General features: G+C 37.1%; 1 protein-coding gene across 8 annotated transcripts in view; it reads left to right on the top strand.

Moving 5' to 3' along the window:
• The window catches only part of PTPN13 (protein tyrosine phosphatase non-receptor type 13), a 204,645-nt gene extending 180,829 nt beyond the window's left edge, over window positions 1-23,816 (top strand). For all 8 annotated transcript variants that reach the window (XM_055313038.1, XM_055313035.1, XM_055313034.1 and 5 more), the window contains 11 exons: window positions 16-109; window positions 1,090-1,227; window positions 1,326-1,414; window positions 7,001-7,056; window positions 9,599-9,705; window positions 11,865-12,013; window positions 13,646-13,736; window positions 15,565-15,902; window positions 18,243-18,458; window positions 20,473-20,535; window positions 23,148-23,816. In XM_055313038.1, coding sequence (XP_055169013.1) covers window positions 16-109; window positions 1,090-1,227; window positions 1,326-1,414; window positions 7,001-7,056; window positions 9,599-9,705; window positions 11,865-12,013; window positions 13,646-13,736; window positions 15,565-15,902; window positions 18,243-18,458; window positions 20,473-20,535; window positions 23,148-23,243 — 1,437 coding nt within the window. In that variant the 3' untranslated portion in view covers window positions 23,244-23,816. The remainder of the gene's footprint in view (window positions 1-15; window positions 110-1,089; window positions 1,228-1,325; window positions 1,415-7,000; window positions 7,057-9,598; window positions 9,706-11,864; window positions 12,014-13,645; window positions 13,737-15,564; window positions 15,903-18,242; window positions 18,459-20,472; window positions 20,536-23,147) is intronic.
• Window positions 23,817-24,348: the final 532 nt, after the last annotated feature.

The following is a 24,348-nucleotide window of genomic DNA, read 5'->3' as shown; positions in this document are numbered from 1 at the left end:
GGTTTCATATTTTAGGTTAATGGGGAAGAAATAATTGAAGTTTTGTACCCCAAAGGAAAATGCTCTACTTATCAGATGAAGGGATCAGCAAACTTGATTCTCTCCAAAGGTAGTTTTCCAAATCAGTCATTCAGTAACTCTAAAAGCCCTAATAATTCAGGTAATGAAGAAATATTAGGTATTGGGCATACATATTTCTATAGTGTAAAAAGGAAAGATTGTTGTTCAAAGAAATAAAAGAACAATGTAAAATTAATCATTAACTGCATTACTGTACAAATGTCCTGTATTCATTCTCATCTCTCATGTTAAAAATATTTTTAAATGATTGAAAAGATAGCTGTTTTTGTTAGTGTTTCTTATATTCTTTGAAGCAGCAACTCACCTAATAATTTTTAGAAAATTTTTCTTGAGGATGTTTGAGCTTCCTTTTTATATCCTTAATCTTGGATAAATTTTATTTCTTTTTTTGTTTTGTTTTGGGGTTTTTTTGGGGGGGGTGTTTGTTTTTTAAAGAGAGAGCGCACATGAAAGTACATGTGGGGGTGATGGGGAGAGGATGGACAGAGGGAGAGGGAGAGAGAGAATCAGAGGGAGAGAGGCTCCACATCCAGAGAGGAACGCCACTCAAGGGCTTGATCTTAGGACCCTGAGATCTGGACCTGAGCCAAAATCAAGTCCAGATTGAGCCACCCAGGCATTCCAATATGTCCTTAATCTTTATAACAGAACTTCTTTAGTTGAATTTCTTTCATGAATTAATAACTTGGTATTAATTTAGGAAAATAAGCATTAAGTTATTGAGTCTCATGAAAAGATTTATTCACAGACATAGATTTTGGCTTATTCTTTTTATGTTGTGTTTGTGTTGTCCTTTGCCATGGCAGTCAGGGTAATACTAGAACTAGAAATGGCTAGGTTCCATGAGTGGAAACTGCTTTTCCAGTCATGGCTGCTTTTCAAAGTAGATGCTTAAAATTTGAAAGACCTGCTATATTCAATTTGCCATAGTATCTCCTTCTCCTATCAATATTTTTAAAGTAAAATCTTTATTTTATTTTAATTGAATGTAATTTATTGTTTTTCAAGAATCTAATGTACAAGAAGATGATATTTATGATGACCCCCAAGAAGCTGAAGTTATTCAATCTCTGCTGGATGTGGTGGATGAGGAAGCTCAGAATCTTTTAAACCAAAATAATGCAGCAGAAGATGCCTGTGTTCCAGGTAGATGAATCAGAATGAATAAGCTGGTAAATGAAGGAGTACAAAAAGACCTCCAAGGAGCATTTTAATTCCTTTTGGTCCATTTATTTCTCTCCCAGATTCATTGAAAACCAATAGGAAGTTATCTGAAGAGAGAGCAGAAGATACAGACTATGATGGCTCACCTTTACCTGAAGATTTTACAGAGGTAAAATCTAGGATAATACCTAGATAAACACTCTAGACTACTATATCTTGTTAGAATTATGTATCTCCTTACTTAAACCTTGCTTTCTCTGCTGAAGCTTTACCACTGCCTCCATTGACTCCAGCATTTCTGATTTTCCAGCACTGCTCATCATCTGCCCTAACCCTGACATTCACAGGTTCATATTTATTTGGTTAGTTCCCATTGGCATTTGAGTTTGCTTGAGTCTGTCCTAGTGTGCTTGGTCTGCCATAGCAAAATAACACCAACTAGGTGGCTTAAAATACAGAAATTTATTTTCTCACAATTCTGAAGGCTAGAAGTCTAAGATCAACATGCCAGCAGGGTTGGTTTCTGATGAGACCTCTCTCCTTAGCTTGCAGATGGCCTCCTTCTCACTGTGTCCTCACATGGCCATTCCCCTGTGTTTGTGCACTCCTGGTACACTTCCTTTTCTTATAAGGACACCAGTCCTATTGGATTAGAGTCCCATCCTTATGACCTCATTTAGCCTTAAATACCTCCTGTCTCCAAACATTGTCACATTGGAGGGTAGTACTCCAACCTGTGAATTCTGGGGAATCACAATTCAGTCCATAGCAGTCTTTGCTTGAACCAGTTATAAAATACAATTAAGTAAAACTTCATTCACAATAGTTAAAAACAAATAAAAGCTATAGGCATAAATTCAACCCAAAAAGTGTGAGACCTGTATTGTGAAAACTTTAAAGCTCTACAAAGAAGCAATGAAATATTAAAGAGAAATGTTTATTATTCTTTGATAGAAAAAACCTAAAATTTAAATCCTCCCTAGATTTACCCATAAATTAAATATGGACCCATAAAATATTTTGACTTTTTTTTAATAAGCAGAATAACTTGGTTAAATAATTTTAAATTTCACTTGGAAGAAATTAAGATGTAAAACTGTCCAGTACAAATCTAAAAATTAAGGTTCAAGGGCACCTGGGTGGCTCAGTCACCTTCTGCCTTCAGCTCAGATCATGATCCTGGGGTCCTGGGATCAAGCCTTACGTCAGGCTCCCTGCTCAGTGAGGAATCTGCTTCTCCCTCTCCCTCTGCTCCTCCGCACCCCACTTGTGCTTTCTCCCCCATTCCCTCTCTCAAATAGTCTTTTATAAATCAATAAATAAATAAAATTAAGGTTCATATCATATAAGTTGTTCTACCACCCATAGCACAGATAGATCCCACAAATTTGCACCTTGAGAATTCAAGATGTTTAAGAACAAACATTTTGGGCCAGTCCATCCTTAAAATTAATAGATTGACACTTGAATGAATGGGACTTCAGAAGAGATTTTGACTAATAGTAAGCAAAACAAAAAAGTTAAAGACATTCAGGAAAGGAGGAAACAAGGTACTGAGATAAAAACATGAAGTTCCATTTGTATTAGACTCTAAATGTTTTAAAATCACTATAGAATTATATTTAGAAGGAGATAAATTCGAAAAAGACAAATATGACTAATCTCCATAGCTGAAAGGAAGACTAAGCCAGGATCATGGAAAAAGTTTTCTGTTTCATCTTGTATTTCTAGAATATTGCCTATATTTGAGTAGTTTTAAGTTTCTTACAATTTCTGAAAATACCAGTTTTTCATAACTGCACCTCTTTGGGATCGCTCTAAACAAATAGATTATTTACTGGTTGGTTCTTAACAGTGTATTCTATAGCCCTTTGTAACTTTTATTATTGAAATATAGGTGAAATACAATGTTGTATTAGTTTTAGTTATACAACATAGTAATTTAACACTTCTATACATTATGCATTGCTTACAACATTAAATGTAATTTACCACCTAGGTGCCACCATACAAAGTCATTACAACATTATTGACTCTACTTCCTGTGCTGTACTTTTAGTATTCATGACTTACTGATTTTATAACTGAAAGTTTGTACCTCTTAATCCCTTTCACCTATTTTGCCCATCCCTCCACCCCGTCCCTTCTGGCAACCACCAGTTTGTTCTTGTATTTACGAATCTGTTTCTATTGTTTATTTGTTCATTTATGTTTTAGATTCCACATCTAAGTGAAATCATATGATATTTGTCTTTCTCTGTCTTATTTCACTTAGCATGATACCCTCTAGGTCTATCCATGTTGTCACAAATGGCAAGATCTCATTCTTTTTTTTATGGCTAATATTCCATTTTTTATATATACTACATCTTTTTTATTCATCTGTTGCTGGATGCTTGAGTTGCTTCCATATTTTGACTATTATAAATAATGTTGCAATAATGCTCAGGTGGTGGAGCATGTGACTCGACCTCAGGGTTGTGAGTTCAAGCCCCATGTTGAGTGTAAAGATTACTTAAAAAAAAATGCTGCAATAAACATAGGAGTACTTGTTTTCAAATTCATGTTTTCATTTTCTTTATGTAAATACTCAGGAGTGGAATGACTGGATTGTATGTACAAACCTGGAAGTTTTAGGGTTTTCACCCTATAGGCCGAAGGTTAAGCTACTAATCATGGTACTATAAAGAGTATAGTATAATGCACACTTATCACTCTACACATGATTACCTCTTTAAAAAAAAAAAAAGATTTTATTTATTTATTCATGAAAGAGAGAGAGGCAGCGATGGAGGCTCCCTGCAGGAAACCTGATGCGGGACTCAATCCCTGAGGGAATCACCCCCTGAGCCTAAGGCAGATGCTCAGCTCAACTGCTGAGCCACTCAGACATCCCTACACTTGACTACTTGACTACCTCTTAATGAAATACTTCAGGTCAATGTCGGAGTCTTATTTATGAATGAAGGAATGAATACCAGTCATATACATAATGTAAATTATCATCCAAACTTTCAAAACTTCATTTAGCTATTGCTGAACTAGTTTGACTCTGATTAATCGGGAGTAACAGGGTAAGAAGGTATGTCAGGGTTTCTGTCCTAAATTTGCTTGTATTGTCTAGTAGTCAATTTGGGAGTTGTACACATGTAAATAAGCATAATTTTAAAAACTATAGTAAAGTGGTGGCTGGGTGGCTCAGTCGGTTAAGCACCTGCCTTTGGCTCAGGTCAGGTCATGATCCCAAGGTCCTGGGATCAAGCCCTGCATTAGGGCTCCCTGCTCAGTGGGGAGCCTACTTTTCCCTCTCCCTTTGCCCTCCCCCTCCACTGTGTTCTGTCTCTCACTTTTTCCTCTCAAATAAATCTTTTTTTTTTTAAGGTAAAATAAAACTATAGTAGAAATATGTGCTAATAAATGTTTATATGGAGTTCAGAGAGTGTTTTAAAGAATTGGGGAATAATAGGGACTATACAGGAGTAGATGGGTATGGTTATTAAAGCTTCCTAGAGAATTAGCATTTTAAAGGTATTTGATAGGTGTGTGCTATGGGAAAGAGCATTCCATCTGGGGGAGTTGCTTAGAAAAGACTTGAAAGTCTAGATCAGCAGTCTTTTTGTTGAGGCAACACTACAGCTACTTCCTCCTCCAAAGAGCCTATAATCCAGAGACTGAAGGCCAGTCTCCTTAATCCAGTTCTCCCTCATACACAGGTGAATTTTGCAAAAGTGATGGGAAATTGTTATCACTATCATTGATATCATTGTTACAGTAGTACTATATATTATTTCCACTTGGACTTTATCTCACTATTTTCATGTTAATAGCATTAGATTCTTATAAGAGACTTTATGCTTTTCAAAATATTGCACTCATGGTAGATTCTTAGACCAAGATTATGATGAGAAGTAAGAAATCCAAATGACTTCACTTGGAATTAAAAATCTAACCCAGCCTAAAATTATCAACTTCTAGAAACAGGTAAGGTCTCAGGAAGGTTCCTTTTAGTTGTCAGTGGATAAAAACATGCTACTTTTTTCTTCCTCAAAACAAGTGAGACAACCTTCTGTGGCTCAGGCATAAGCATGTGTAGGCACACAGTGGTAAACAAACAGATATGATTCCTGACCCCATGGAGCTTATAGTCTAATGGAGAAGACAAGAAAATGATTAAGTGAACACCCAAATAAATATGCAATTACAAGTTGTGATAAGATCTATAAGGTTTAAAAAGAAAAAAAAGTGCTACGAAAGAGAGTAACCAAGGAGACCTCTTTGGACTAGGTGGTAAGGGAACATCCTCAGAAGGAAAAGGCACATTGAATAAAAAAAAGTACCTTCCATAGGAAGAACTTTGTGGTGAAAAGAGGTGAGCGATTTCAAAGTAAAAGAAAGACCCAGGGATCCCTGGGTGGCGCAGCGGTTTGGCGCCTGCCTTTGGCCCAGGGCGCGATTCTGGAGACCCGGGATCGAATCCCACGTCGGGCTCCCAGTGCATGGAGCCTGTTTCTCCCTCTGCCTGTGTCTCTGCCTCTCTCTCTCTCTCTCTCTCTCTCTCTGTGACTATCATAAATAAATTAAAAAAATAAAAAAAAAGAAAGACCCATAGGTTTGAAGCCACAGGTAAATGGAGTGTAAAACCAGATGGATTGTAGAGGTAGACAGAGACCCGATAATTCAGAGTCTCAAAATGAAAGGAATTTCCCATTTGTTAAGATAATTTGTCCTAGGGGATCCCTGGGTGCCTCAGTGGTTTGGCACCTGACTTTGGCCCAGGGTATGATCCCGGAGTCCCGGGATCAAGTCCCATTTCAGGCTCCTTGCATAGAGCCTGCTTCTCCCTCTGCCTGTGTCTCTGCCTCTCTGCCCCCCCCCCCTCTCTCTCTCTCTCTGTGTGTGTCTCTCATGAATAAATGAATAAAATCTTAAAAAAAATAATTTGTCCTAATAAAGATTGAAATGTAATATTTATTAACCATATAAGAATGAAACATGAGGGTGCCTGGGTGGCTCAGTGGTTGAGTGTCTGCCTTCGGCTCAGGGTATGATTCTGGAGTCCCGGGATTGGGTCCCACATCAGGCTCCTTGCATGGAGCCTGCCTCTCCCCCTTCTGCCTATGTCTCTGCCTCTCTGTATCTCTCATGAATGAATAAATAAATAAAATCTTTAAAAAAAGAATGAAATTTGGCATCTCCTAATTGTAGCAAACTGCTCCTACAGTATTTGGGTCTCTGAGACATCATACTCAATTATAATATGAGCTGATTGACTTATGTTCTTCATGGAGAGACTCCTCACTTTAATAATAAAAAGGCAAGATAATTTAACACACTGAATATTACTAAGATTTTTCTGGAGAGCCCATTTTTAGATCTTAAAATTGAAATAGTATAGCAGCATATAGATATGCATTTAGATATGCATTTAGATATGCATATGCATATCTAAATAGTCATACTTTAACTTTTCATCTTGCTTTCTCCTTACCTCTATACCATTAATATCCCTTAAATAAGAAATGAAAAGCCAAAATGAATGTGAAGGTGAATAAGTGGAACCAGCAAAAACTCGTAGGTCACTGAAGATACCTTAGCCACAGTTTGACATTATTTGAATGTCATGTATGTCTTTGTTACATGAGGATGGACATAACAGTAAATATAGGAAATAACTAACAGGGAAGAATTGAACATTATGAGATTATTTGATTTTCTTTTAATGGGTTAATGTGAGTTTTATTTCTCTGTATTGTAGTCTGTCAAAATGAATGGCTGTGAAGAATATTGTGAAGAAAAAGTAAAAATTGAAAGGTAAGAAAATAATCTTTTAAAGTATAATAATTCATTTCTTTTTAGAAGTGCTCAGATTTTCATTTAGATGTTGCTTTTGAAATTAATTTATCCTTTTCCAATAAAATGAGAACGTTTGACTAAATTATGGACCTGTGGTTGAATATTAATAATATTTTTAAACTACTATTACAGGGAGGGTCTAGTGACATGTAACAATGTGTTTTTTAAAACATTCCTCAAGGGATCCCTGGGTGGCGCAGCGGTTTGGCGCCTGCCTTTGGCCCAGGGCGCGATCCTGGAGACCCGGGATCAAATCCCACATCGGGCTCCGGGTGCATGGAGCCTGCTTCTCTCTCTGCCTCTGTCTCTCTCTCTCTCTGTGACTATCATAAATAAATAAAAATTTAAAAAAAAATTTAAAACATTCCTCAAAAAAAGAAGTATATCCTTGACCATGGGGAAAAAAATGAAAGAAAGGTCAAAAAGGGAATGTACCAGAAATGATGATTATTATCTTCTAGTAGAATTAAAATAAAACCAAAGAAGATAAGAAACATTTTAAAACCCCACAGTTGTTTCTTTTTGAAAACAGTTTCTAAATCAAAATAGGATTTTTCCAATACATTGTTTAATATTTTAAAAAGTTATATGTATTGTTGGCCAATAAAGTGATTGTACATGAATAAATTTTGCTCCATATTAGATGATAACAAAGAGAACTACTTGCTTTTTCCTAGAAAAGTAAATTAACAGTGAATTTTTCACAAGTAAAATTAGAAAAAGGAGTACATATTATTGTAGAATTGTGTACAGTTTAAATTTTTAAAATTAGCAAATATCTGGGCCAGCTGCCAATAATTGTAAAGATACAGGCTCTACTCTGTTAGGAAAGAGGAGGAAGAAGGAAGGGTAAATTAGTGTATGTAATTTATTTGGGTGTCAATTAGAAACACTATTAACATATAAGTTTTATTTGCATGTTACTAACTCTTGTATATACTTTTTAATTTTAAGATCTCTTAAATCATGAAGGGTCTTATAATCATAAATATTCTTTCTTAATGTAAACAAAGTAATAGTCTATCTTACAATTATGGGTGTCATAGATTCAAAGAATTATAGTACATAACCTTCAATCTAGTAATTTTATTTCTAAGAATTGTTCCCACTACCATATATGTGCAAAGACAGTTCTACAAAAATTTAATTGCAACATCATTTATACTTCTAAAGAAAAACATAATATACAAAAAATAAATTAAGGTATACTCATACAAGCACCTATGAAATACTACAAGCAGTTAATCAAAAGAATGAGAAATAAGAGGAATGCCTGATGGAAAGATCTCCAAACTATACCCTTGCAGACAAAATAGAATTACTAGATGACAAAAGCAACCTTATAAATGTAGAGCTTGCAAATTAAATATTAATTATAGGGACACCTGGGTGGCTCAACGGTTGAGCGCCTGCCTTTGGTTCAGAGTGTGATCCCGGGGTGCTGGGATCAAGTGCTGCATCGGCTCCTTGTGGGGAGCCTGCTTCTCCCTCTGCCTGTGTCTCTGCCTCTCTCTCTGTGTCTCTCATGAATAAATAAATAAAATATTTTAAAAAAATGTTAATTATAACCCATAATTGGCTGAAGAAGAGGAAAGGATCCACCATAAGAGCAGCATAATTACTACCCTGTTATTGACAGTTGAGGAGCATTGTACGTGTCTTGCTTTAATGGTATCTATTCATGTCATCAAACAGAGGTACTCTGCTTTGTTTCCCCTGAATATCATAAAATGTAAAAATGTATTCAGCCTTTTACATTATCCTTTTCATCTCATCACTAAACATTTCTTCTGCCTAGATTCTCTTCCCTAGCCATCTACCTTACCAAGGAGATGGCATCTACTGTGTACCCATAGAATAATGAGAATTTGTACTGTGCTTTAGTACATTAAGTGAGTACCCTGATACAGAAGTGTCCTTCTAGCCCCCAATTGTAGCAAAATATGGATATTCATCAATAGAGACTTCTATAAATAAATTAAGGTACATCCATACAGTACAACAGTAGGTAACTGTGAAAAAGAGAGTCTCCTGAGTGGCTCAGTCATTTAAGCATCCAGCTCTTGATCTCAGCTCAGGTCTTAATCTTAGGATCATGAGGTCAAGCCCCACATTGGGCTCCACACTGGGCATGGAGCCTACCTTCAGAGAGAGAGAGAGAGCTATACTAACACAATTGTAATGGGTTATCCATTTTGAAGGGCAGAAACAAACCACCACTTTCTCTATTCCCAAGAGGACTCTTTCAATCTAAGGTTCAAAGACAGGATCTGTTTGAGGATAAATTTTTTTAAACTATATTAAACAATTCTGCACTTCAGTTTAATTTCCACCTACCAATGAATTTTAGGAATTCTGGACTTGGGTTTTTTTTAATAAGATGATCTATTTTTATATTTCATGATAATTGTAGAGGAAACAAGGGGTTCAAGAACATAATATTTAAATTTATTTGGGGGACAAAACAAGAAAATATTACCAATGTGTTTTGTTATCATAGCTTGATTCAAAAGTCACAAGAAAGGAAGCCTGAAGATGATGATGAGATAACATGGGGAAGTGATGAATTGCCAATAGAAACAACAAACCATGAAGATTCCAATGAAGGCAAGAATTTTATGAGCAATTTTTTTGTCAAAAATATAGATAAAAAATAAGCATTTGAAAATGAGTTTTCTGGGTATAGGGATGTGTTATTTAACTGTAAATGTACATTATTTGGTCCTATATGTAAAATAAAATCACATAGACAAACACCAACATTCAATTATATAACTAGGTATTTGCACAGGTATAAGCTGAAATTTTCAGTGGCTTGAGGGAAAACCCACATATAAATGTGTTACACAAAGTCAGACGCCTGGGTGGCTCAGTGGTTGAGCTCTGCCTTCGGCTCAGGTAGTGATCCCGGGGTCCTGGGATAAGTCCCCACATCGGGCCCCTGCAGGGAGCCTGCTTCTCCCTCTGCCTGTATCTCTGCCTCTCTCTGTGTGTATCTCATGAATAAATACATAAAATCTTTAAAAAAAAAAAAAAAGAAAGAAAAGAAAAGAAACACAAACTCACAATTTTGCCATTCTGAATGAGAATCGAGGAACACATTTTATTTATAATAAAATAGGCAGAATAGCTCAAAACTAGGAAATTACTTCTCCAGCATCTCAGCCTCATTTTTTAAAAGCAAGAGTCCATTGCTCTGACCTATTACTGCCTCTTTATTTAAAACTGAGCCAGTGGAGAAATGAAGCTCTATCCAGTGTTTCATGTTACACTAATGCAATGAAGGAATGAACGACATGGTTTTGTCATCTGAAGTCTTAGTTGTTAAAGGAAATTAAAGAAGTTGAATTAACACTTTTTCAATTTAGGTAGATTGTTGGTGTCACTGATGGTGCTCTTGTCAAATCCTGTAGCCCATGCTCATCTCCAGCCTTTGAGCTCCTGTTTCCTTTACACTCAGTTCTGTAAAAGTTTCCAGTTCTTTTTTATGACTGAACTCTGTATTTACAGCTAGCCTTCACCCCACCGGATGTCTGGCTTCTTGAAGTATCTTGTACAGCTTTGTATACCCACAGAGCCTAGCATTATTGTTGCCTACATGGTGGCTGCCTCATCAAAATACTTTAATCAACTAATTTACAAGTGTAGCTTTGTAGTACACTTGTGCAAACCGTATCAAGAGCTCTCTTTTTTCCAGGATAATCAGTTGCCTTCTGATATAAGCAGTTTCCATAGAGCGGGTACTAATTAGATACTTACCTTTTCTAAGACACTGATGTCACTCGTTTGATAAGCTCCTGAAGACCCCACAGTTTCATTTGTATTGAGAAAACTATCAAATGCCAGACTGCCTCCTGGCACTGAGTACCAAGGAGGGGTAGAGAGAGGAGACACCAGTGTTACTAGTGAAACGAAATGTCCCATTGTAAGGAATTTCTGAAGCATCTCCCTTCATCTTTTCCCTATGTGCTTGGAAGCTAATTTAAGTTTTGCAAAGCAATAAGAAGACTACATACGTTTTCATCAAGAAAAATCATGTCATTTGAGTCAAGAAAAGCAAAAAGAATAAATAAAAATTAAACTCTTCTAGAAACCGTAAGTACATGAGAGCCAAGAGCCTTAAGGATTTCTGAATACAGGACGCCTACGTGGCTCAGTGGTTGAGCGTCTGCCTTTGGCTCAGGAAGTGATCCTGGGGTCCTGGGATCGAGTCCCACATCAGGCTCCCCACAGGGAGCCTGCTTCTCCCTCTGCCTATGTCTCTGCCTCTCTCTGTGTCTCTCATGAATAGATTAATAAAATCTTAAAAATAAAAAAAAGAATTCTGAACAGTGAAGTGTTTTCTTAAAAGTTGGGTACAAGGGCCTTGCTATGGCCAGATTTTATGTTAACTGTAGGTATCTGCCTACCTGTTCTCCTACCTTATTAATTCCTAAGACTCTTGCTTTCATAAAAATAGATGAGGTGAGAATAGGATCAAATCAGTTCCCTTATTGGCTAAATTAGTTTTAGGGGAAATTTTTTTTAAAAAATTAACTGCTGTTGGGGTGCCTGGATGGCTCAGTCAGTTTAGGTGTCTGCCTTCAGTTTGGGTCATGATCTCAGGATCCTGGGATTGAGCCACACATCCCTTGTTGGGCTCCCTGCTCAGTTAGGGAATCTGCTTCTCCCTTGCCTGCTACCCCTCCCCAACCCTTGTGCTTTCTTTCTAAATAAATAAATAAAATCTTTTTAAAAAAAAAAATCAACTTCTGTCTTCTTGTTAGATCATCCCTTTCTGACAGACGAGCAACTTGCTGCACTCCCCATTGTCAAAGTGCTTCCCTCTGGTAAATACACCGGTAGCAAGTTGAAATCAGTCATTCGAACATTGCGAGGTTTATTAGATCAAGGAATTCCTTCAAAGGAGCTGGAGGTAAGTGGTACTACCAAAGATTCTTTTCCAAAACTTTATGCAAAAGTAGGAGAAATTTTGATAATGCCCATTACTTTACACCTTTACTTCTAACTAACAGCACCCTTAATAACTATCAATTTAAAAAGATCTCTTTAGGGACGCCCGGGTGGCTCAGCAGGTTGAGCATCTGTCTTTGGCTCAGGGTGTGATCCTGGAGTCCCAGGATCGAGTCCCATGTCGGGCTCCCTGCAGGAAGCCTGCTTCTCCCTCTGCCTGTGTCTCTGCCTCTCTCTGTGTCTCTCATGAATAAATAAATCTTTAAAAAAAATAAAGAGATCTTTTTAGCCACTTAGCTTGATAAATCTCCCCAATGATTACCTTCCCTGCCTCAGAGATAGAGAGCTTTTTTTTTCTTTTTTAAGTCGTGTCAATTCCAACCATTAAACTTCATAATTAATACACTATAGATATGGTTCTTTAGCAACAGTTTTTAATTTTATACAGTTCTAGAAATATGCCCCTCCGTGCAACTCAGCAGTGGTTCAGAGCCTTTGCTCATGTGGTCTTATTGGCAGCATCCATATTTACCACTAGGCAAAAGAGGAATGTAGCACCACTGGTTTTCAGGTTTACCTTGCTTATCTTCCTCAAACCATATACTTACTTTACCCACTTCCTAAACTTTTCATAGCCACTAAAGCAAAAGGAGCTAACTTCTCTTGAGAGCTTCTGGAATATGCTAGATGCTTTGTATGTATGTATTTATTTATTAGATGCTTTGTATTTAATACTCAATAATGTAAATAGATATGGAAACATTAATAGATTTGGAAACAAGCTCCCAATAGTTGACATATATTCTCCCTCTCCATTTTGCAGAAATAATTTCTTCTTTAAGGCTTAAGTTTAAATGTCACAATTCCAAGGACCTGCCATCACAACCCTTTATAAAGTAGATCTTTATTACTCTCTAAAATAACAGCTTGTTAATTGCTCCAAAGCATGCATCACAGTATTTATTTCTTTACTGCTTCTTTCTCCCGATAAGCTGTAAGCTCAAGGAGAACCAGAATCATACCTTCTTTCTCACCACTGTATTCCCAGCACTTATTACAGTGTCCTGTATCTAGTAGGTATTTTTAATATATATTTGGATGGATGGATGAATGGATAAAAGGATGGATTACTGAGTGAATGAAAAGTGAGAGTTGACTTTAAAACCTAGGACTGTCTCACCACAACTCTACAATGGATTATTCCATGACCCCACAGACAATATTGTCAAGAAATTCTGCTCCAGCTCATTACTTTAAGACAAAGTTGCTTTTATAAGTTGTTGTGGGTTTTTTTTCCTAAAATACAATTATAGACCTCTTTAAACTGAACTTTAAAATAAAGGTACGAAGTGCAGCCTCACAAAGTTGACTACCATATGCTAAAGATATTTGCAGCAACATATTTCAACAACTGGTATTTCAAAATAATATTGGGATTTTAGACTAGCTTATCTTTACAGGATAAGCTATTTCTTAACTCTCAAAGTCTGCCTTGATCAGTAGCCAATTTTATACCCTGCATATTTAAAGCATTGGCAATTATGGCTGAATTACTGCTTATCAAATTTAATTTTATTTCTATTTTTCCTTGCAGAATCTTCAAGATTTGAAACCTTTGGATCAATGTCTAATTGGACAAACTAAGGAAAACAGAAGAAAGAACCGATATAAAAATATACTTCCCTGTAAGTTTAATTTGGTTTCAAATCAAATGTATGTCTAATATAGTTTGAACTGATTTAAAATTTTTATGCTAGTTTATCTCTCACACAAGTGTGCATATATACACAGAAGCACATATTCAGAGGTTTACATCAATAACAAATACATTTAGATATACAACATGAATTCCTGTTTAAATTATCTATGTATTCTGAAAATTAATCAGAAGAATCTTAGGAGCACCTGGGTGGCTCAACGGTTGAGCCAACTATAATGTTTGAATTGTCTCAGATACTAGAAGAGCAAAAAAGCAATTCTTCTTACCCACATTTTACCATTTTACCAATCAACATGGGATTTTTTAATTATAAATGGATATAGCCAAAATATTAATGTCTAGCAACTTCTTTTCTTATTTTTTAGCAACTTCTTATAGTAATCATAAGCCATATTTATATATATATTAGCACACTGAATTACACTGTGCATGATACAACGATCCTATCTTTATCAAGAAGTCCTAAAATCAAAGAACTGTAACAGAACCAATAGTGATAAATCATGCAATAAATAATAATACAACTGAATTTTTTCAACCAAGTTGGAAGACAAAAAATTTATTTTGGAAAAGTTTCTGTGAAAAATGTATCTTAGCATTTTAAAAATGAAAGTAATAGGATGCCTGGGTGGCTCAGTGGTTGAGCGTCTGCGTTTGGCTCAGGGCATGATCCCTGGATTGAGTTCCACATCAGGCTCCCTGCGTGGAGCCTGCTTCTCCCTCTGCCTGTGTCTCTGCCTCTCTCTCTGTGTGTTTCTCTGAATAAATAAATAATACCCTCAATTAATTAATTAATTAATTAAAATAAAAATGAAAGTAATGATGATTGAGCATAAAGTAAGTGCGAGTTATTTCAGCCTCTACCACCACCATCAAAAAAATGGCCAGACTAGTCTCTCAAATTCAAAAGGGATAAGCCGTAAATTCAAAACTACTTGAGTGGATTTGTTTCCATGGACTAAGAGACAGAAGTCAAATGATAGAAGAGCAACTGATGCAGGATTTTGAAACCTATTACTAAAGTCAATTTGATAATCATAGAAATTACCAGTTAAATTTATAAATGCTCTAAGCAGAAATTGCTTCTGATATAAGTACATACAAATTAATTATTTTGGATAAAATGGCTTACATATAGTTTTCACTGGTTTAAAAATTTATATTTTGACTATGAAATTACATCGGATAAAGATAGAAGCCTATATGCCTAGAGAATAAAGTGAGCTGCCTTTTTATTTATTGTGTTTATTATTTTGGCTGCTGATTTAAAAGAATATAATTTAATTAGATGAACAAGAAATAATTATGCAAATTTGTAGTAAGTACTTAGTTTCATTATAATACTAATTTTTATTTTATGAAATAATCTTTTGTCATTGTCATTCATTAAATTGAGCATTATTATCATCATCATTATTATCATCATAAAATAAGGTTGGATAAGAAGTAGCAAAGTTATGTTTGTTTCTCTTGGAACTTACTAAGAAGTTCTGACTGTATCGATTGATTTTTTTTTTATTTATTAATTTTAATTTTTCAACCAAATCTATGTAAATAACCTCAAATTGTCAGAAACTCGCTGAGTTGACATCTTAAATATACTTGTACAAGAGTAAAATGAGTAAGTATAAAACGATTCTACTGTAATTTGAAAATATACCTTTATTAAAATGTGTTTGTTATTTCATTTATGGTTCTGAGGAATTTCTCCTAATCTTTGGCCCCTGTTTATAAGACTCCTTAAACAAAATGCATGATATACATGGCTCTGTTTTATGGTGGGAAATTCACAGATGATGCTACAAGAGTGCCTCTTGGAGATGAGGGTGGCTATATCAATGCCAGCTTCATTAAGATACCAGTGGGAAAAGAAGAGTTCGTTTACATTGCCTGCCAAGGACCTCTCCCTACAACTGTTGGAGATTTCTGGCAGATGATTTGGGAACAAAAATCTACAGTGATCGCCATGATGACCCAAGAAGTAGAAGGAGAAAAAATCAAATGCCAGCGCTATTGGCCTAACATCCTAGGCCAAACAACAATGGTCAATGACAGGCTTCGGCTGGCTCTCGTGAGAATGCAGCAGCTGAAGGGCTTTGTAGTAAGGGCAATGGCCCTAGAAGAGATTCAGGTAAGTGAGTTAAATCTTTCCATCTCCTGGTTAGAATGCCGGCCTGGACACTTTCCATGATAGCGTCAATGTATTTCTGAGTGAAAGCCAGCTTCCTATTTCACTGGAACTAATGTCACCCACTATTTTTGACCTAATAGAAACTAAACTGTGACCTTCTTCAGACTCTGCCAGTTTCCTCCAGTATGTACTGTATTAGGATGAAAATGAGAATAGAGGCTTTAAAGTAACCTCCCATTATCCTTTGCTCACTGATAGAACAGAATGGCTCAGAAGCTATGTACTATCATCTCTAAAAAGAGTGAATAAAACTGTTTTTTAGGGACACCTGGGTGGCTCAGTGGTTGAGCATCTGCCTTCAGCTCAGGGAGTGATCCCGGGGTCCTGGGATCGAGTCCTGCATCAGGCTCTGCAGGGAGCCTGCTTCTCCCTCTGCCTATGTCTCTGCCTCTCTCCCTGTGTCTCTCATGAATAAATAAATGAAATATCTTTGAAAAAGAAATAACCTGTTTTTGAAAAATCTCCAGGTAGCAAATATTCCCCTATAAACACAACATATTTAGCAATACATGGGCAATTGTAGCATAAATATTTGCCAGTAGGGTAATTCCTTCTGCAGCCACAATCCATGCTAACCACTGAATCAGTTTAGCATGGATTAGATAAGTGGATACACCTTAAGTAAAACTGCTACTTTTACTCTCCTCCATGCCCCCTCAATTTCACCCTCCTCCCCACCCCCACCCCAACTCCAGTAATACGAGCTTAATGCCTTAAAACAACATAGGGGTTAGGGACACTGACTTCCATGCAGTCCAAAATCCATGTAGAACTTTTGACTCTCAAAATTTAACTGATAGCCTGCTATTGACTGGAAGCCTTACCAATAACATAATCAATTAACACATATTTTGTTTACTATATGTATTATACACTGATTCTTACAACAAAGTAAGCTACTGAAAGGAAAATGTTAAGAAAATCATAAGGAAAATATTTCCTGTACTGTACAAAAAAAAAATCCTTGTATAAGTGGACCTATACAATTCAAACTCTTGTTGTTTGAGGGTCCACTGTAATTGGTTTCCTTTTGGGGTTTGACTTGAGTCCATTGGTCACATGTAAATATAGCCTAATGATTTCCTTCATAGTTTTTTTTTTTTTAAGATTTTATTTATTTATTCATGAGGGACACACACATAGAGAGAGAGAGAGGCATAGACACAGGCAGAGGGAGAAGCAGGCTCCATGTAGGGAGCCCAATGTGGGACTCGATCCCGGGTCTCCAGGATCACGCCCTGGGCTGAGGGCAGGCGTTAAACTGCTGAGCCACCCAGGGATCCCTCCTTCATAGTTTTTGATGTGATTTTATAAAGAATTGAAGATTATACTTTCTTGTTCATTTATACCAGCCTACCGATTACTTATGCTAACACAATTGTTCAATATTCCTTAAGTGATATATTTAATTAACACATGGCTTGTAGAGCTCGAGCCCTGTTATGAAATCTAGAGATTCAGCAGTTAGCAACACAGACAGAAAGAAATCCCTGACCTCATGGAGTTTACTTGCTAATGAGGAAATATTAGTGTTGATGTTCCTGTGGAAAAAATCCTAAAGGAGTTGATTGAGCCACAGGGATGGGGCAGTGGAGAGGTGGGGGGAGAATTTCAGTCAGAAAGAGCAAGTGCAAAGGCCCTGACCTGAACTGTGCCTCGTGTTTTTAAAGAACCACAGACAGGGCAGCCTGGGTGGCTCAGTGGTTTAGCAATGCCTTCGGCCTGGAGCATGATCCTGGAGACCCGAATTGAGTCCTGTGTCAGGCTCCCTGCATGGAGCCTGCTTCTCCCTCGGTGTCTCTCTCTCTCTCTCTCTCTCTCTCATTTATCGATATATAAATAATCTTAAAAAAATAAAAATAAAAGAACAGAGTGTTCCCTGTAGGTAGAGCAAAGTGGTCACAAGGAACAGGTTAGGTCTGAGAAGTAGCTGGGTCAGATTATGTAGGGCTTTTAAGCCATTGCAATGACTTTGGCTTTTATCCAGAGTGAATATGAAGTACAGTAATTTAGAAAAGGTTGTTACTCATATTAAAATGTAATTTGCTTTTAGGGTTTCAAAAAGTAGTTTTCATCAGTATTTAAAATGTGGATTTAGCAACCTCCTTGATAAAGACCCTCCATGTGTTGTTTGATGTACTTTTTTTTGTCTCTAGCACCTTTCTTTTGATTTGATCAGTTGGGCAAGTCAAAGTTGGAAAGGACAGTGTATTAATAAGAACTAAAACATATATGTGAACAATATAATATTTATCTGTTTCTTTTGGTGTACAATTTCAGACAGGAGAGATGCGACATATTTCTCATCTGAATTTCACTGCCTGGCCAGACCATGATACACCTTCTCAGCCAGATGACTTGCTTACTTTTATCTCTTACATGAGACACATTCATAGATCCGGCCCAATCATCACACACTGCAGTGCTGGCATTGGACGTTCAGGGACCCTGATATGCATAGATGTGGTTTTAGGATTAATCAGTCAAGATCTTGAAGTGAGTACAAGATACAGACTGAACCAGCATTCAACCAGAAATAACAGTGGAATCTAATTTTTAATACTTAATTTTATGATCTTGGAATTTTTTTATTTAGCAAGGGTTTGGGGCAGGGGAGGGAATTAAGTATTTTTTTTTTTTAAGTAATCTCTATATGCAAGATGGGGCTCGGACTCACAACTCCAAAATGAAGAGTCACATCCTTCACCAACTGAGGCAGCCAGGCACCCCTATTTAGTAGCTTTTGTGAATGCCTTCATTTGGGGACACCTAGGTGGCTCACTGGTTGGGTGCCTGCCTTAGACCCAGGACATGATCCTGGATTCCTGGGATCGAGTCCCACATCCAGCTCCCTGCATGGAGCCTGCATCTCTCTCTGCCTCTCTCTCTGTGTCTTCATGAATAAATAAATAAAATCTTTTTTAAAAAATTAATGCCTTCATTCTCTGGCTATATCAAATTGTATTTTAGTAATGTTCAAAACTGCCCAGACCATAATCAAAAAGAAATAATACTTCAATTTCATATTTGTTTTACCAGTTTTAAACATGTGCTCAAAAGTCCCTTATACAGGGACACCCAGGTGGCCCAGCGGTTGAGCGTCTTGCCTTCGGCTCAGGGTGTGATCCTGGAGTTCTGGAATCTGGTCCACTTCAGGCTCTCTTCAGGGAGCCTGCTTCTTTTTTCTCTCTCTGCCAAAAAGTCCCTTTTACAGTATTGCATTTTACTCTTTACAGTATAGGTTTGTATAAGATAAAGTCAGTGTCACTATCACACTTAAGGACAGAAATATTGAAGCAGTGGGTGCCTGGCTAGCTTAGTCAGTAGAGCATGCAACTCTTGATCTTGGGTCTTGAGTTCAAGCCTCACATTGGGTGTAGAGCTTACTTAAAAAATAAGGCACCTGGGTGGTTCATTCAGTAAAGTGTCTGCCTTTGGCTTAAGTCATGATTTTGGGGTCCTGGGATCAGGCCCCACATCAGGCTTCTTACTCAGCGGGGAGCCTGCTTGTCCCTCTGCCCCTTCACCCCTCCCTCAACTAGTGCTATCTCTCTCTCAAGTGAATAAATAAAAATCTTTATTAAAAATATATATATATAAGCACAGAAGATAGTATATTTAAGGAATTAAAAGACATTCTTTTCTTTGTTAGTTACCTATAAGTGGGAAATGTCTACCTTGTTATACAAATTGATGCTAGTCTCTAAACAATTACTCCCACTTTAAAAAATATTACTAAGTGGGATGCCTAGGTAGTTCAGTGGTTGAGCATCTATCTTCGGCCCAGGGCGTGATCCTGGGGTCCCGGGATCGAGTCCCACGTTGGGCTCCCACAGGGAGGCTGCTTCTCCCTCTGCCTGTGTCTCTGCCTCTCTCATGAATAAATAAATAAAAAGGTTTTAAAAATATTACTAAGTAAACACAATTAATGAGTTTAATTTTACTTAAAATCTAAATTAGTATAAGCCTCACTTAAAACATTAGAAATCTTACTGTACGTAAGCAATTAAAATCATTGTCTCTTAAAGAATTTCAGTTAAAAGCAGTTCTAGTTTGCTCTTCACACACTATTGTACCTACCATAATAATTTAAGTGGAACAAAACAAAACAGTTTATTTCTCCCTTGTTTCAAATTGTTAATATCATTGAAAATAAAAAAGATCAAGAATGTCATTCTGAAAAGCAAACTGTAGGAAAAGTAGTTTGCCTTGTTTCTTTTAAATGGTGATATTAGAAATTAGTCAAATTCCAAAGGGAAGAGAATTTCTGTTGGGGATTTTTTATTTGGTTGTTGTTACAGGATTTTCAAATAGAATAACCTCCCCTAATTCTTAAAAATATCATAAATAAAATTATCAAATGATGGCAGAGTCAGTCCACTGACTTCTTTTGTACAGAACAGTTTCCCAAGACTGCTAAAAGGAGAAGGAGAACGAGGTATGGAATCTTTGGGGTTTAAATTCGGTAACCCTTTTTTGTCTAACATACAAACCTTGTTTCCTTTGGCAGTTTGACATCTCTGACTTAGTGCGCTGCATGAGACTACAAAGACATGGAATGGTTCAGACAGAGGTGAGTCTTGGGGTCTCCTAATGAGGATTTTCATGAAGATTCTGATGTTTTCAAATTCTGATTAAAACATTTCTCTTTTTAAAGGGTCCCCACTTTATTACATAAAACCAAAGATTTGTGGTAATAAGGGACTTTTTTTAAGCATGAGGACTAATTCAGAAAAAGAATGAAAATATTTTCAAGCTATCTCACTTAAATTTTGCCTTTAATTTAAATACAGGAAATGAAGAAATGCCGTATCTGCACTGAACGCTATACAGAGAACGGGGCAGCATGGGCGGGGCGGGGGGGAGCATTGGGGTGGTAGAAAATAGTGTATAATTAGAGGTGTTCTTTATTTCCAACTTTAAAAGGATATAGAAGGTACCATTCTTGCCACAGAAATTCCCTGAGAGGGAATGGATTCAGCAGCATTGACAGCAAGTCCAGAAGGCAGACAGCCTGGCGGTGCTTAGCTTGGAGGGAGCACTCCTGGGGATGAGTGAATGGGTGGCTCTGTCTCCTGTTTTGAGTTTTCATTTCTCTAAATCAAACCATGGGTTAATATCACCCACTGACCTACGGACGTGTCTTTCACAGGAACTGCTTATGTAGAGTCTCGGCCTGTTCTGAGAGCTCCCTCCCCTTATTGTTTATATTGTGAGGAGGGACATGGAAACTATTTTTACAAATCTATAAATTCACATTTCTCTACCTTTTGAAGAATATAGAAGTTTACTATCTTTAAAATTAAAATTTGCCCACTTTCCCTTCATATATTTTTGATTCAAGTTAAATCTAAATATTAAGCTGATTTACACTTTTTTTTTATTTTTTTTAAGATTTTACTTATTTATTCATGAGAGACTCAGAGAGAGAGAGGCAGAGGCACAGGCAGAGGGAGAAGCAGGCTCCATGCAGGGAGCCGGACATGGGACTCGATTCCAGGTCCCCAGGATCACGCCCTGGGCTGAAGGCGGTGCTAAACCACTGAGCCACCCGGGCTGCCCCTGATTTACACATTTTTTAGTTAAAGAAAGCATACCGATCTGTATATTTCCTGGGTTCCTTAGACCCAGGAAATTCACTTATTTAACAGATAATTTATTTATCTGCCTACTATGGACCAGGCACTCTTGTGAGTACTTGGAGAACATCAGTGAATGGAACGAAGATCCCTGCTAGAATAACAAAGATCTTCTCATGGGGTGGTGATGAGGAAGGCGGATATTAAGCAGGTTAACCAAGTAAATTATATAGGATCTTTGAAAGTAATAAGTGCTTTAGAGGAAGAAGAAAAAAAAATAGAGCTAGGCAAAGAGGAGTCGTCTTGGCTGGCTGGGGGAGGTATTTTAAGTCAGGTAGCAACACTGAGAAAGTTAACACTAAAGCAAAGATTTGGAGGAAGTGCAGTGAGGGCATGAGGCTATTTGAGAGTAAGAGCATCTCAGGCAGAAAGAAGCACCTGTGTGGAGATCCGAGGCAGGAGCAGGCCTTGTGTGTTTTAGAATGGCCATGGCCCGTGTGGCTGAGGTGAGAAGGGGAGGTGACGGGACCAAGGCCTGGGCTTTCCTCTGAGTGAAATGGAGGCATTGTAGGATTATCAGCGTGGACTGACATGATTTGATTCACATTTTCAAGGTGTTCTGTGTTTACTGTGCAAAAATAAGACCCGATTTGGGAAGATGCAGGGTTAGAAGCAGGGAGGTCAGTTTGGTGGCAGGCAGTGGGCCCAGACCAGAATAGTGTGCATACAGGGAGTAGAGGACGTTGAGTGAAGTAGGTTTGCTAATGGATTGTTTGTAGCGTGAGAGAAAGTCATGGATGATCATGTGCAAATGTGGACAAATTAAAATACAGATGAGCAGAAAGGAAATAAAAGGATAACTCGTATTCCTACTCTTCAGAATTGTTCATGTTCTGGCAACATTCTTACAGTCTTTAGGCCAAGCACATGCACACAGGCATGAATGCTCACATACAGGCAACTATTTTAAATGAGATTCAACTGTAGTTGTTTTATTTCTTTCCATTTAGTGTATTGTGAATTTTTTCTATTTACCTTCAGACTCATTAATTCCTTGCAGAGTGTAATAAGAAAATTCAGATCCTGGTACCACCAACTAACAGAGTAATTTCACCAAAAAAAAAAAAAAAAAAAAAAAAGTTAATTTTCCAAAAACTTTGATTTCCATATTCTTTGGTTCCAGATATTTAAAGAACATTATTTTGTGTAGCTTCTTGGGTATTAATTTCTTGACATTTCAAAACATCAAGATGAGTCCAATAAATCTAGAGGAAATTTTGTAGGAAGTTCATTTTTCCATTATAAGAGCAAATCATAAATATTACCAAAGCACAAAAAAGTGTCAGGACTGTGAGATATTTCCACCTACCCACCCACTCACTTCCATGGCTGCTTTTCCCCTCCTCATTTTCTCAATCGTTTCTTATAATTTTTATGACACTATACAATTCTATATCTTCCTTCTTATATTAAACATTATAACAAAATTTTTCCATATTTTCAAAATTACTCAAACATTGTGTGTGTGTGTATTTCACATTATACATCTAGAGTCATCCTACTTTCTCTCTCTCTCTCTCTCTCTCTCTCTCTCTCTTGGCCATAGGATCAATATATTTTCTGCTATCAAGTCATCCTTTATGTGCTGACACGTCTTCAAACTGAAGAAGAGCAAAAAGAACAGCCACAGCTCTTGAAGTAACGTGAAAAGAACAGCCTCTGGATGCTTCTTCATCTCTCTCCAAACCTCCAACAGGTGTTCCTGTTCTCTGCTTAAAATAAAGATCACAGGCAGCAAGTCCACACAGTATCATTATCCTTATTCTCCTCTACCTTAGAGGGGCATTCTTCACAACAATAAGTCATGCTGAACTGCTGTATTTTTACAGCTACTTTAACCTGTGAGAATCTAAAAATTTTTAACACTAACTGAACAGTGCACATGTTAGGGATGATCAAGGAAGCATTTGATTATAGTTGATGTTACAAGGACACACCAAGTCTATTTTTAATGCACCAATCTTGTTTATAGCAAAATTTTTTTCCAGTATTTTAATAGAATTATTTTATAGGGGATACTTGAAACCAAGTATTTAAGCTTTAAATGACAGTAATACTGGCATAGAAAAAAGTAGCAAATGTTTACTATATGGAATTTCCTGTAATATATTTATATACTTTTTCATGAAAATGGAGTTATCAGATACATTTGTAACTTCATTATGTTTGTTATACATCATCTCACTTTGTAAATAAAAATGCATCTTAAAAAATATGAGCAAGCCAAAGTGTGTGCAAACATTTTCCATGTGTTCTTTTTTCTTCTTCTTCTTTTTTTAGTAAGCTCTACCCACAGTGTGGAGGGGCTTGAACTCAGCACCCTGAGATCAAGACCTGAGCTGAGATGAAGAGTCAGACACTTAATGGACTAAATTTAAATTCAATTAGTGCTAAATGTAAATTCAATTAGTTAACCTAAAGTTTATTATTAGTTACAGGGATAGAGTTTATTGATTCATCAATGGCATATGTTCATTACATCACCTGCCCTCCTGAATGCCCATCCCCCAGTTATCCCATTCCCCCACCCACCTCCCCTCTGTGTTTTTTCTCAACAACACCCAGGCCCCAGGGGAAGCAAGAACTCCTGGACCCCAACTTCCTGTCTCCCCACTTGGTCCCAGTCATGCCAGCCAGAGGGACCAAGAGTGTGGTTAGAAACCCTGGTAGATCTTCATCAGCGTCTGACATGAGGGTCATGTACTGACCAACAGGAGCTAGAACATTCATTCCGTCTCCCTTCTGCC

The sequence above is a fragment of the Nyctereutes procyonoides genome, unplaced genomic scaffold (genome assembly GCF_905146905.1).
Source record: "Nyctereutes procyonoides isolate TBG_1078 unplaced genomic scaffold, NYPRO_anot_genome, whole genome shotgun sequence".
Classification (NCBI taxonomy): Eukaryota; Metazoa; Chordata; class Mammalia; order Carnivora; family Canidae; genus Nyctereutes; species Nyctereutes procyonoides.
This window is presented reverse-complemented; position numbering and strand designations above follow the sequence as displayed.